Source organism: Glycine soja, chromosome 19 (assembly GCF_004193775.1).
Source record: "Glycine soja cultivar W05 chromosome 19, ASM419377v2, whole genome shotgun sequence".
Taxonomy (NCBI): domain Eukaryota; kingdom Viridiplantae; phylum Streptophyta; class Magnoliopsida; order Fabales; family Fabaceae; genus Glycine; species Glycine soja.
The window spans coordinates 37,751,540-37,765,498 of record NC_041020.1 but is presented as its reverse complement, the minus strand read 5'-3'; the positions used below and the strand labels follow the sequence as shown (position 1 = coordinate 37,765,498).

At 27.9% G+C, this 13,959-nt stretch overlaps 1 protein-coding gene across 1 annotated transcript; it reads right to left on the bottom strand.

The window, feature by feature from the left end:
- Positions 1-1,046: 1,046 nt before the first annotated feature.
- LOC114399934 (probable 2-isopropylmalate synthase) lies at positions 1,047-13,423 on the bottom strand. Its single transcript, XM_028362164.1, has 13 exons — positions 13,234-13,423; positions 12,166-12,691; positions 11,192-11,405; positions 11,033-11,113; positions 8,313-8,405; positions 8,122-8,208; positions 7,267-7,367; positions 4,945-4,978; positions 4,790-4,864; positions 3,706-3,789; positions 3,477-3,611; positions 1,353-1,498; positions 1,047-1,257 (listed from the first exon to the last, which is right to left on the bottom strand). Exons 1-13 carry the CDS (start codon positions 13,319-13,321, stop codon positions 1,170-1,172), a joined length of 1,752 nt encoding a protein of 583 aa, XP_028217965.1. The 5' UTR covers positions 13,322-13,423; the 3' UTR covers positions 1,047-1,169.
- Positions 13,424-13,959: the final 536 nt, after the last annotated feature.

The window sequence follows — 13,959 nt, the reverse complement described above, 5'->3', positions numbered from 1 at the left end:
GAAGAGGATGCCGGAGTGAGAGCATCAAGACAATGCCGGATGGAGTCAAGCTTTCCATTCAAGTCGCTTAGGACATGGAAAAATGCGGTGTAGGTCTGGGTTAAGTTGGTAAAGCCGTGAGTGAGATGGATCGATGCTTCTTTAAGCTGGTCAATGGTGGACTGGCAGATATGATGTTCTGGCATGGTGGGGCAGAGGAGAAGGAGGCAGGTCGAACCAATTGTTATGAACTAGGACTAAGTTATTTTATGCTAAACTACAGTAATGGTTACCTTCTGTTACGACCTATGCTAGGTGTGCTGAAATAGCCTCTGTGTTGTAGTTGGGCTTGGTGGTGATTCTCTTGGGTCTCCCTTCGTGGATTGCTGCTTGCTTATGATTTGTGGTATTGTCCTTGTTGTTGCTAACATTATTTCTTGCTTTATTGGACTCGAAGTGCAACACTTGCTAATTTCAATTTCCTATTTTGAATCTGTTATGCCATTTTTTTAGATTCATGACTTAGCAAACCAGAATGTTTATTTTTTTTATCAACATGAAAAATATAGGTCAACACTCAACACAATTTGTCTTTAATGATAATATTCAGGTGAGATATTCCATTCTTTAATAACGAATTTAGATATTTTGGCAACTAATAATTATCTCTTGTGGAGCATCGCATCCCATATACCTTGTTTGATAATGGTGGCAAACTGACGTGGGAGAAAAGAGAGGAGAGTGGAATTATTTATTTTTTAAAATAATGAACATTAATTACTATAATATTTTTATATCAAATTTAGTAAAACAAAATTATTGATTAATTTTTTTATCCGGATTATTTTTTAAAGAATGCTAATGCACTCTCACTGAAAAAGGTGTGTAATTAACAATCCCTCCAATTAGGCATCTAGTTTTTTTATAAATTAATTGAGTCAAATTATATCTAATTCAAATTCAATTCATTAGATTTATGAATCAAGTTCAATAAATCAATTATTTAATTAAAACTCGTATGAGTTGATTCAATTTATTTTTAAGATGTAGACTAGACAAAGGTAATATTCTAGAAGAATTTGTTCCATATTTAAGGTTAACAAAAGAAATCATAAATAGCTCGTTTGAATTTATAACATGAAGTCTCAACTCATACACCCAAATGCTATAAATTTTTCAACAAATATAAATCAGTCCTTGAAATCGAGCATTTTGTTTAGTGCTGTAAGATAAGCCTCCACACTAGAAACAACAACATCCACTCCTTCTCCAGTCCCACTATAAAAAGAGAGAGCATAGAACATTAGTTGTGCATGAGCGAGATTAGTAAGAAAATGATATACTAAAGCAATCAACTTTTGGATTAATATTACCTAAATGTTGGATAAACAAAGTTTCCATTCAAAGCATGAGTAAGTGTTTTGTTGTTTTCTCTACGAATTACAATACGTGTAGTTGCAATTGCATCAGTTCCCTCTGTAACTGGATTCAGTGTATACTCAAGTACTTTTACAGTTTCCTGCATAAAATAGTATAAGATTCCTCCATCACATAATGGATAACTAGTTAAATTTATTGTTAAAAGTGTGATACGGTGATAAATTAGTTCTTAAAAGATGAAAAGTATAAATTTAATCTTTAAATGTGTAAAAAGTGTAACAAATTAGTCTAGCTTTTAAATTGGAGACAATTTTATTATCAAGTTGTAGTGTTTAATGATCAATTTGATAATAAATTATATTTTTCAAAAATCAATTTGATATTAAGTTATAAAATTTAAGATAAAGGTATTCACCAATCAGGTTGAATCAAGTTTGGATAAACATGTTATCCAATTTGATCAAATTTTAATAGGTTGAGTTCAGTCTGGTTTATATAATTTTTTATAAACTCAACCTAAACCAACTCGATCAATCAAATGAATTGGGTCAAATTAAATTAATTAGATCTGAATATTTAAAAAATATTTTTTATTTTGTCTAATATTTTGTAAGTATATAATAACTAAATGTACTAAAAATCAAATTGTGTCAATATTTGATTAATATAATTAATGATTTCAATATTAATACAATATTTTTATTTTAGATACAAATAAAATATTGCATTAACATGAAAAAATATAAACAAAATCAAGATAGAGATAAAAATAACAATATAAAAAAGAAAAAAAATCATGGAATGGCTTAATTTAATAATTTAATAAACTATGTGAGTTAAACATTAATGTATTTTATATTTAATAATTAATTTATATAATAGTAAATTTAATTATATGATATGGGTTGAGTTGGGCTAAAAAAAGAATTTGTTACCCAACTCATTTATGATCTAATCTTAATTGGCTTAAATTGGATTCGACCTAAAACCCTTATGAAATTCAACCCAATATAATTGGGTGGGGTTATATCACAGGTAGATTGGACCCATGAATATTCCTAGTTTAGGGATCAATTTGTCATTAAATTGTATGCATGACTAATTTGTTGTACTTTTTACATATTTAAAAACTAAATTTAAATTTTTCATCTTTTAAGAATTAATTTATCAATACTTTGCACTTTTAAGTATGAATTTGGCTATTTACACTATTTATAATAAAAAAAGGAAATCAGAAAAATGACTATGATTGATGATCCAAGAAATTTCCCTATGATATAACCAAGGAAGCTAAGGAGTTTTGATAAAGATTTGACTTAAATGCAATTATAATCTTTCTATTTTGTTGGATTCATAATTTTAATCCCTTAATTTTAAAATTAAAATATTTAATTCTCTTATTTTTTTTAAAAATTATAATTTTAGTTTCCCCGTTTTAAAAGAGAAACATTTAACCCTCCTACTTTAAAAAACTTGTAATGTTGGTTAAATTCTCAAATTTACTTGTGTTTTATTTCTTTTCTTCTTATCTAATTGAATCCTAAACATAACATATTGGTTTAAGATATAATCAAAAAATGATTAACTAATTACAAAGTAAGAAATAAAAGAAATAAAATATAGCAAAAATTTAATATTAAACTAAAATTATGGATTATTTAAAATACAGGAGTAAAAATTACAGATTTTGTAAAATATAGAAATCAAATATTTATATTTTGAAATATGAGATTAAAATTATAGATTTTTTTTATAAAAAAACATTGGGACAAAATATCTCAATTTTAAAATAGAAGGATCAAAATTACAAATTTTGTAAAATAAAAAATCTAAAAAGCCTAAAGATTTTATCTTCACATTGATATCTTAAACAAAAATAAGATTGACATTGTCATCATATGCATAACCTTCTAGCTAGCCCATTCTTTTTCCATGAAAACCCTAATCATTGGAAAGGGAAAAATGATAAAATATTGATTATTTCTTTCTGAAAGGTGAGTCGTTAAATACCAATAGATGTATAAAGAATACACAAAAATAACAAACTATAGAAATAATAAGCGATGTAATTAATCAAAAGGAATCAATAGCAACTAGGAACTTATCAAATTTCAGACCTTCACAATGAGATCAATAGCCTTGTAAGCTGCATCCACTGGTCCCACACCAACAGAACAAGCAACATGTGTGCTACCATGAACAGTAACAAGTTTGACAGATGCTGTTGAAGAACCCATAGTTCCACAAGTCACCTACATTGAAAGATATTGATTAATTTTTCTTTGTATTGTTATTCAAGACATTGTATCAAACATATAGTTTTAAATTAATTACATTTAAATTTACCTGCAAATCATCAAGCTTCCAAATAGGTTCTACATGACAAACTTGATCTGATACCAATGCCTTAAGGTCAACATCAGTAACTCTCTAAGGACACCAAGCATTAGAGTCAGGCAATAGGAAGTCATTAGTTTCAAGAATACAACTACAATTATATTCCAAAGCAATCTTTATAAGTACGCTTATAGTTTGTTTCTAAAGATGAGAAAAAGCCTTAATTACTAGTGTGAGTGACTATTGTAGTTGCAATACATAATTAGTTCAGGCATATTAGAAGTGCCATATGCTCATCTCCTTAGTAGAATTTGCCGTCTAAAGCGAGTTCATCTGTAAGGTGCACAAGTACAGGTTAATTATGAGTTGTTTCTCGATTTTTTTTTTCAGTAAAACTTTTATTTGACGGGTGAAAGTTTCTCAATATTTTTTTTATTAAGATTTTTAATCTTTTAGTCTTTTAAAAAATATAATTTTTAGTCTTTAAAATCTTATTAAATAAATAAAAATAATAAATTTAAACTTTTGTTCGGATACTAAAAATTAAAATTTTTAAAAGTTCAATAACTTTATCTAGTCAAATGAAGGTTTTGTAATTAAAAATGTTAATGAAAAAAATTTAAAAAACTTTGATCAATCAAACAAAAATTTGGAAATTAAAAACCAAATTTTAAAATATTTAAAGAATAAAAACTTAGTTAACCAAAAAGTATATTCACCCTCAAATAATTTTAGTAGGTTAAGCTAGCTCTTTGTATACTTTTGAGTTAAATCAAGAGTGAATAAATCTTTACTTGTGAATTTATAAACAAATTAACTAACTTTATAAAGGAACTTTATGTACGCTAAAAAAATTCGTGAAATAATCCATATGTTGTACCAATAGGCATGCATAATCATTTTATCCTTTTTGACCTTGATTTTATGCAAAACACAAAGAGCAAATATAATTCATTTTCGTCAAATTAATTATTTGATGTAGATAAATCACCGTAGACCCAACTTGTTCACAAAGTTAAGTACACGTAGCTACTAGATAATATATTCACAGTTAAAAAAGATGCAAGGAAAAGAAAAATAACTAATTCTTAACCTTCTTTTTTCCAGCCATTGCTTTGAAGTTCCGAAACACACTCTCTAATTCATCATCCCTAAGTTCATAACCAAGCTGACAAAAGTAGAGAATAACTCATGAAACAACGGAAAACATTCAATATGAATTTGAATATAACAAAAACATTTCCATACCTCTTGGAGTCGATTTTTCAACGCGTGGCGTCCACTAATATACGTAAAAGGGTAAATGGAGGGAAAATGAGTCATAAATTCATGATATATATGAAGTTTAAGATACAAATTAAAGTAACAAAACAATGAACTGAATTACAAATAAATAATAATAAACCACGAATCAATGATATCACATACAAACAATTGTTTGTTTTTATTTTTTACAAGCAAAAGAAATTAATTGATTAAAAAAAATAAATTCAATGATTAAACAATTTTATATGACAATAGTTGAAAAGCTAAATTATTGATCATACTCATATACTCGCACTTGCTTCACTTTAATTATCCACTAGCAAATTATTGAACATGTAATGCTACGAATGATTTTAAATTATTTCGAAATTAAATATTACCATAGCACTAACAGTAAATATATGGAACACCTAACATTATGAGTAATGTTGAATTGTGGCATTCATGTTCATGTAATTCAGTATTTATAATATACGGCACACAAATTTCCAACATTTATATTTTAGACATAAATATATTTTTTATTCCTAAAAAATTTAAGGTGAATTTTGTATTTAGTCTCTAATATTTTTTTTTTTAATTTTTGGTTCTTAAAAAAATTATTTTGCATTTGATCCTTTTCATTATATTCACTCTATTAACTAGAGACGCCACCATCTTGATGGAAAACATATCAGCGATTTTGCAAAAAAAAAAAAAAAAAATCAAGGATTAAAAGAAAAATTTGTAAACATTTCTGGAACCACTTAATAGAGTTAACTATAAAAGCTGAACGAAATACAAAATAATAATACAAAAAACTCAAGGACCAAATACAAAATCTGGAATTTTTTTTGTGATTCAAAGCAAAGAAAATTTATTAGGAGCCAAATCTAAAATTTATAAATTTTCCATGCACTCAATATATTTAAGCTATATTTTACGTATAATACAAAAGAAAAAAAAAACTAGGTGACATTCCCCCGTAGTTTTCAATTTTTAAACTATTTTTTATTTTTACTTCATGTTATTTTCATGAACGTTTCACTTATTAATTTCATCTATAAGTTTCTTGTATTTCCAACATTTCAATTTTATTTTGTTATATTTTTATAGTTGCTTTCTTAAAATTTTCAAACAAATAGAGATAATAATTAACTAACTATAAAATTCTTGTACATGAATGCTATAATTTACTTCAACATTGCTCAGTGTTAGACGCTCTATTTATTTTAAACTTCTTTAGTTTTTTACTTCGTTATTTATTTTTTCATAAATGTTTCATATATTTCATTTGTATGCTTCTTGTATTTCAAATTTTTTTATTTATTTTTATTAATTTATATATTTTATAGTTATTCTCTTAAAACTTTCAAACAAATAGAAATAATAAATAAACATTTTTTTAACAAATTATTCTATTTGTGTGTGCATGTGTGTCAAGTAAACAATATTGTCTAATCATCAAAGTTTAAAAATGATTTTTAGTATAATACGACTATTGTTTAAAATATAAATAATAAAATAGATCTAATATAAAATTACATTAATTTTTTAAAACATGATTATGATTGTTAATTAATTAAAAAAATAAATGAATAATCACTCTATAGATTAATATATACTTGAATACAATAATTTTTAAAGTTTAACATGAACTTATAATATAAAATAATTTTTATCATTCAATTATAAATCATCGTTGAGATGATTTTTAAAATAATTATAATAAAAGTGAATATTTACTTTCCATTGTAGGTTGTGATTAAATGATGATTGATATTATTTTTCTAATCTTTATTAATTGGTTTTACTTTTTATTTTTATGTATTATATTTATAATATTTAATTTTATAAATATTGTTATATATACCTACCTCTTATTGATTCAATGATATGTGTCAGTTTTGGTTAAAATATGTTGTTAGATACTTCAACATTATATGAATAATGTATATCTTGTAATAAGGATTAATGAACATAAAAAATGTTAAAATAAACAATTTCTTTAACTAAAATTAAAAATGTTTAAGATAGATTAAAATTTATATATTAATGACGAGAATAAAAGCGTCTTCCCTCACCCCTTTTAATTTTCTCTATATGAACGGGAGTGAATCCTCTCACGTTAGAGCAAATATTAAGTATCGGTCTTTCGTGAGGGTACGTAGGTTAAATGTAATTTATTTTGGTAGACAATCAATTTCTTCATATATTAAGTGATCACTGTTATATATATATATATATATAACTATCAGTCCTTAAATAATTAGATTCACAAAAAAATGGGACAAAAGAGTTGTGAGAAATAGCAAAATGGGATACCTTAGCTTCCCTAGTACCATATTAGCTCCATTGGACCTTTCATGACCAATATCTTCCGGAGATATTATTTCATATGTTCCTCTGTGCTTCAACAATCCAGCCTACAAAAGTAGAAATAAAAATAAAAAATCAACAAGGAACTAAATCAAAGTATTATTTTTAATTATGTGGACTTAGAGTTAAGAAGCCAGCTATTAAAAAATAGAAGGCATTAGTCTGGAATGCAAACAAAAAATATTATTTTAAAAATGAAAAGATTAAGGCTTAATTACTAATTTAGTCTCATTATGTATTTAATTTCTGTAATGAGATTCTTTTATTATTAAAAAGTTTAATTTAATCCCTCATTTTTTTTAAATGCTCCAATGTTATCGTTACCGTCCAATTGAAATTAACGTAGCTACTGTTGCAAATGTGGAGGTTCTGTTTTATTTCTGTGTGTACATGTGTAAGAGTATTATTGTTCTAGAAGACTTTAAAGTAAACAAATAGTTTTAATTATTCCAAAATTAAAAACTAAATATTAAAGGGGAAAATGTAAAGAAATTCAAGTCAAAATATGCATGCACAACATTATGTACAGATCCACTTGCAATACCTACTATGAAAGTTCACTTACGAATAAAAAAAAACTGTAATACAAGTAATTCTAAATTTTGGCCAATAAAGTGTTTGCTAAAACTTGTAATTCTATTTTATTAATAACATCAACAAACTATTAAAGGAAAAAAAATTGTAGCATAAAAGATAAAAAATTCATAACATGATAGTTTTAGGCTTTAGATCATAGGAATATTATAATAATAAGTGCTGTCTATAATTTAGTACACAATGCATGTGTTTCACTCGACTAACCTGATGAATGCCACTTTCATGGAGAAAAGAATTATCACCGACAAGAGCTTTGTGTGGTTGTAAATACATACCAGAGCACTCTTCGACCTTGATAAAGATTATAAAATTTTGAATTTAATTAACAGAGGTAACTTAAAAGGAAGAAAAATATCTTAAAAATGATAAATATATAGTTTGAAAATAAAACCAACCATCCTGCTTGTCTTTAATATGTGTCTTGTATTGATTCCAGTATAAAGACCACCTAAGGCATGATCTCCCCTGCATTTTAGGGCCATCACAACCTTGAATATAAAATAGATTAAATGAGTTATAGTATAAGGAAAATGAACTTAAGTGACTGAGATGATAATTTAATAATAAAAAAGAATATATACAAGAGTAATATTTGCAAATATGAAGCAAGTAGTACACGTGCACGTGGGTGTGCGCGTGTGCATGTCTGTTCTTAAGTCTTATAATTAAAACCCTTGGTAATAAAGGAAGAATTTAATAATGATTCATATACTACGTATTAGGATTTGAAGAAGCATCATATAGCCTTGTCTGATCAAGTGAAACTCACTACTCTTTTCTCGGCTCTCATGCTTAGTTTTATAATAAACCAACTGTTCAGTTCAATTTCTCTCTCTCATACTATATCTGTTGTCAACAAAAAGCTATGATAGTTATTGTCATATTTTACACTTGTTTTAACAGTCAATTTTTTCACTATTGTTGGAATTCCAATCCACAATTGCTGATGTATTGTTTTTTTTTTTATCTATCTGTGCAATGCATGAGCTTAATTTGGAATTGGATGCTCTTGATTTGGAGATAATAAAAATGTTTTCACTATCATATAATTTGTATCTAGTTGTTGTTATGTAGGGTATAATAAAGTATGTTGAACGGTGGAAGAAAACACATTTATTATTATCAATATCTTCTTTTACCTCCCGCTATAACCTGTACCGTTAAGTCATTAATAGTTAAATTTTTAATTCTTCAACTTTTTATAATATAATTTTTGGTCCCTCAAAATATTTTTGTTATGTTTTAATTTTTCATTAATTTCTTGTCATCGTTTTTAATTTCTCTAAATTTTTTTCCAATTTTAATATCTTATTTATTTTTATTGCTATAAAGTAATCTCAAATAAAAAATAAACAAGAAACTAAAAATTCACAAAAATAAGAATTAATTTTTGAATAATAAAAATAAAGAAGGAACTAAAAATAAAATAAAAACTAAAATTGCTAATAGAAAATTAACAAAAAATTGAAAGTTATTTAAAATATTTTGAGAAACTAAAAATTAAAATTTTAAAAAATTTAAAGACTAAAAAATTAATTAACTTTAATTTTTTTTTATCAATGTCTACTTTTACCTACAGCATAGAATTTGTAGTTATATAAGTCAATAATTTTTGCCTACTGTCACAAGACATCCAAAACTAAAATTAAGGCTATGGTGATAGTTAAAGCTCTTTTAGTGACTGTCAAACAACTGTTTCTATATACCTTTCATAATGGACGGGCCCATCAGTGTCCGTGGGTCAATGTCCTACTAACATGCACTTACAGATTTTTAACTTATATGAACAGGTTTTGTCGGTCACTACAAAATTTCTAGTAGTCGATGGAAAATATTCATAATTGTAAATTTTTTTAAAGCTTTTATCCACAAATTGTTGGAAATCTATCTAGAAATAACTAAAATGTATTTAAAAATGATTTAGCTAATAGGAGTAAAAGAGTATATATAAAGAGGTATTAATTTTAAAGAAATATAAGATTGATTGAGTAGTTAAAAGAGTGAAATTATTAGTTCGATCTATTTTATTAGAAAAAACATTAGCAAACTAATAATTAATATTTTTTTATTTAATAAAAAAGATACCAATTTGAGTAGACATAAGAAGTACCAATTTGAGAAATGCAAGATGTTGACAATTTTAGAAAAAAATTAATTGTACTTTTTACCCCTAATCAATTAATTTGGCTGATTTTATTCCTTGTTTTTTTTAAAGAAAAACCTTGCAAATTAAGTAGGTATTAAAAGGAGATCGACCACGAAGAGGCTATGATCAAAAGTAGATTTGGCATTGAGTGATTACTAGTCCAAGTAGGTATCATGAGGAGAGGAATTTACAGCAATGCGGTATTCAAACAGGTACGTTGAAAGAAACAACGAGATTGCTAAAGGAAATAATTGAAGAAATCAAGTTGTCAAAGATGAAAACAATACTGAATGTTGCAGGAAGGATGGAATCATGAGGGAAGTAAAGTGGTTGAATTGCTTACAGGTGTGGAACAAGTTGTAGATGGAGTGGATATTTTGTTATTACGTTCTAATTAAGCTTGTTCATTGCTATGAGAGAATGAAATATCAATAAATATAAAGATAAAACCTTAATTAGTGGGTTGGTATATCAAGATAAATTGTAGCCTGTATAGATGATGTCCATACATGTCAATGTGTCATAGTGACTAAACTAATTAATAATTGACACATTATTAATTTATATTTAAATGGCAGTTTTTTTTTTATTATGCACCACTATTTATGGTTTAAAATGGTAACATATTAATTATTAATTGATTTAGTTTACACAACTCGAAGATTTATAAATCATCCTTTCATATAAGGGCAAATGAAATATGTAATTTTAGCACTATTCATAATTTCCAAATGTTAATTATCAAGATGCCTAGTTGCATTGTTGTTTAATTTCGGGGGTTAGTGACAAGGTAAGAAATATAATCATTTCATTAATATGTCTAATATGGACTGGAAATTCCAATTTTTTTAGTGGAGAGTAGTAATCCTTATTTTCACCAAGTTACTAAAGAGAAAAGTTACATTAAATAGAACTATTCTTCATTTAACATCTATTAAATTCATTACACAATAGATGATTCATACTAACCTCTTCGAATGCAGCATTACCGGCCCTTTCACCAATCCCATTAATTGTTACTTCTAATTGTCTTGCACCAACACAGGCAGCCTAAAAGCAGTTATAAGACTAGATAAAAATCAATCTCGTGTTATTGACAACTACATTAAGAGAGTTATATGCGTATACCTGTATTGTATTTGCAGTAGCATGTCCTAGATCATTATGACAATGAACAGAAATAATAACATTTTCAACTCCAGGGACGTTGGCTTTTATACCAGCAATCATTTCTCCAAACTCTAATGGCATTGTTATGCCCACAGTATCAGCTATGCACAGAGTTGTTGCCCCAGCTTTGATAACTTCTTCCAAAATTTTATAAAGAAACTCTGTATCGGATCTGATCCCATAATTAAAGATTGGATAATGCAAAAATAAAACCTCAAAATGTTAGATTGTTTTATAGTGGACATCATACTAAGTGATATTATTTTCCCTAAAGCTCAAATTAACATGATCTTAAAAATATATATTATGGTGTTTGATTAGTTCCAATTATATGATTATTATATTAATGTTTATTACGATTAATATTATTATTATTATTATTATTATTATAAAGCAATTAGTAATATGTTGATGTGGCAGACTTGTGTATGTGCTTTCTATGATGGGTAAATAAGCCCATATTAATTTAACACAGGAAAAGACCTCTATTTATAACCATTGTACAGTGTAATTGTCTCATTGAGACTTTAGAGAGAAAACATATAATGTAAAAGAAATAGTTTTCTCGATCTCCTTTATTTTCTCTTCTGCATGAGAGGAACTAGTCAATGGATCAAATGTCTTGTGCTTATCCTGTACTTCTAAATTTATTGTGATTGTGGCAACGTTGTATTTTTAGACAATGTCTTAAGACTATTATAACAAATTGTTTCTACTATTATATATATATGTTCTCTGCTTGAATTTCCATCATTTTAGAAAATTTAATTACCTATATCTGTTTCAATGATTTTTTAATTTGTTTAAAGTGCCAATGAAAATATTTAATTTTATTATTGCAGTTGTATTATAAATATATGTGAAAACAAAAAGACCAATGTATTGGCAGCGATGTCTTGGTAGTTAATTAAATAAAAAGAGATGGGAGGAACCTGGCTGCATCTTCAACACCGAACTCGATGTCATCACAACCTAAACTGCGTGTAAACTTGACCATGTCGATAGCAATTTGAAGCACCTCTTCTTTAGTCTTATTGAGCTTATACTCCATGTGAATCGAACTGGTTGCAATGAAAGGTATTAGCCTTGGCTTCTTAGCGTATCTCACAGCCTCCCACGCTGTGGTAATGTCCTTCTCATTGCACCTACATAGTGCAGCAATGACTGGAACATACCCATCAGCGTCACAGTCATTGCCAACTTCTTGCGCTATCATCTTGACAGCGTTGAAGTCTTCCTGTGACGCCGAAGGGAAACCGGCATCGATGATGTCCACGCCCAACTTCACGAGTTGGCGAGCAATCCCGAGCTTCTGATCGGACGTCATGGCAGCTCCGGGAGATTGCTCGCCATCGCGAAGGGTGGTGTCCAGGATGCGGACATATGACGGGTCGGGAATGTGATTGGGAATGTATTCAGGACGAGAACGAGGATGAGTGCCGTCGGTAGATGTTTTACCTGCCATAGATTAATGCAAAGTTTCAGAACTAAAGGAACTCTTAGACTCAGGGAAGAGATTTATATATATATATATATATATATATATATATATATATATATATATATATATATGCACAGAAGATTCAACCACTTAACCAAAGACACCATGCCGAAGGTCCCTAGAAACCACATTGATAAAAATAACATTCACTCAAACCACGATGACTAGCTTATATAATTTTTTTAATTTCCATCAGTACACTAGTAAGAGATGAAAAGCTTAAGCTGGATAGCTGGTTAATGACAAAGAGGGAGAGAGAGAGAAAAAACGGATATGAAATCAAATATTGAACAAGGCAGTAATTAGAACTATATAGGGGAGGGACATCATGCCCAAATTGCGAGCGAAGACATCAATCCAGCCCCAAGGAAAAGCATGCAGTAAGACAGTATCTGCAGCCCAAAGTTACAACTCATCCTCTTGCTAAGAAAATCCGCAGCTATCAAATCTACCAAAGCCATATAAACCAAAATCCCCGACGACAAGGAATCCAAGATACCTTGGGTGCTGTAAGGGTTATACCCCGAAGAGATACCCATTCCAATCCCAACACCCAAGGGTGTAGTCAGTGCAGAAAAAGAAGCCATTATAGTTGCTGACGACGCTTTAAACTGCGCTTGGGAAATGCAACCTCCAAGCGCAAACCCTTCAAAAAACTGATGAAAAGATAATTAGAGTAGGACTTTGCGAAACTTCTAAGGACAACCCAATGATAACAAAAAGATGTCTTGAAGAGTAATCGTACACTTCCTGCATCTCATGTGAAACGTATGTGTTTCGGGTCTTCATCTTTCAATCAAGACTTAATGAGGAATTTATTTTTAGGTACTCCATCTTTATTATCCAATAAAAATTAGATTGTCAGAGGAATAATTTTCTCTCGTATTTCTTCTTGACCTTGATAAATCGAGACCGCTCGTCTGATGTGCAATTTTATGTCTGGTTTCCCATTATACAATTCAAACATATTTAGGTTGCATCCATAAAACGTCTTCATCTATTGGACCAGACTTAATTTATATACTTGACAAACATGACGACATAGATGCTATTGATACTGTAAAATAAAATATAATACAAAAAATTGACAACAAAAATTGAACATTAAAAAATTTAAATTCACTTACAACAAATTAATTAAAATATGAATATATAACAAAATACATAAATTTGAACAACAAAATATATGATACAAATAATAAAATTTAAATATACTATCCTAATA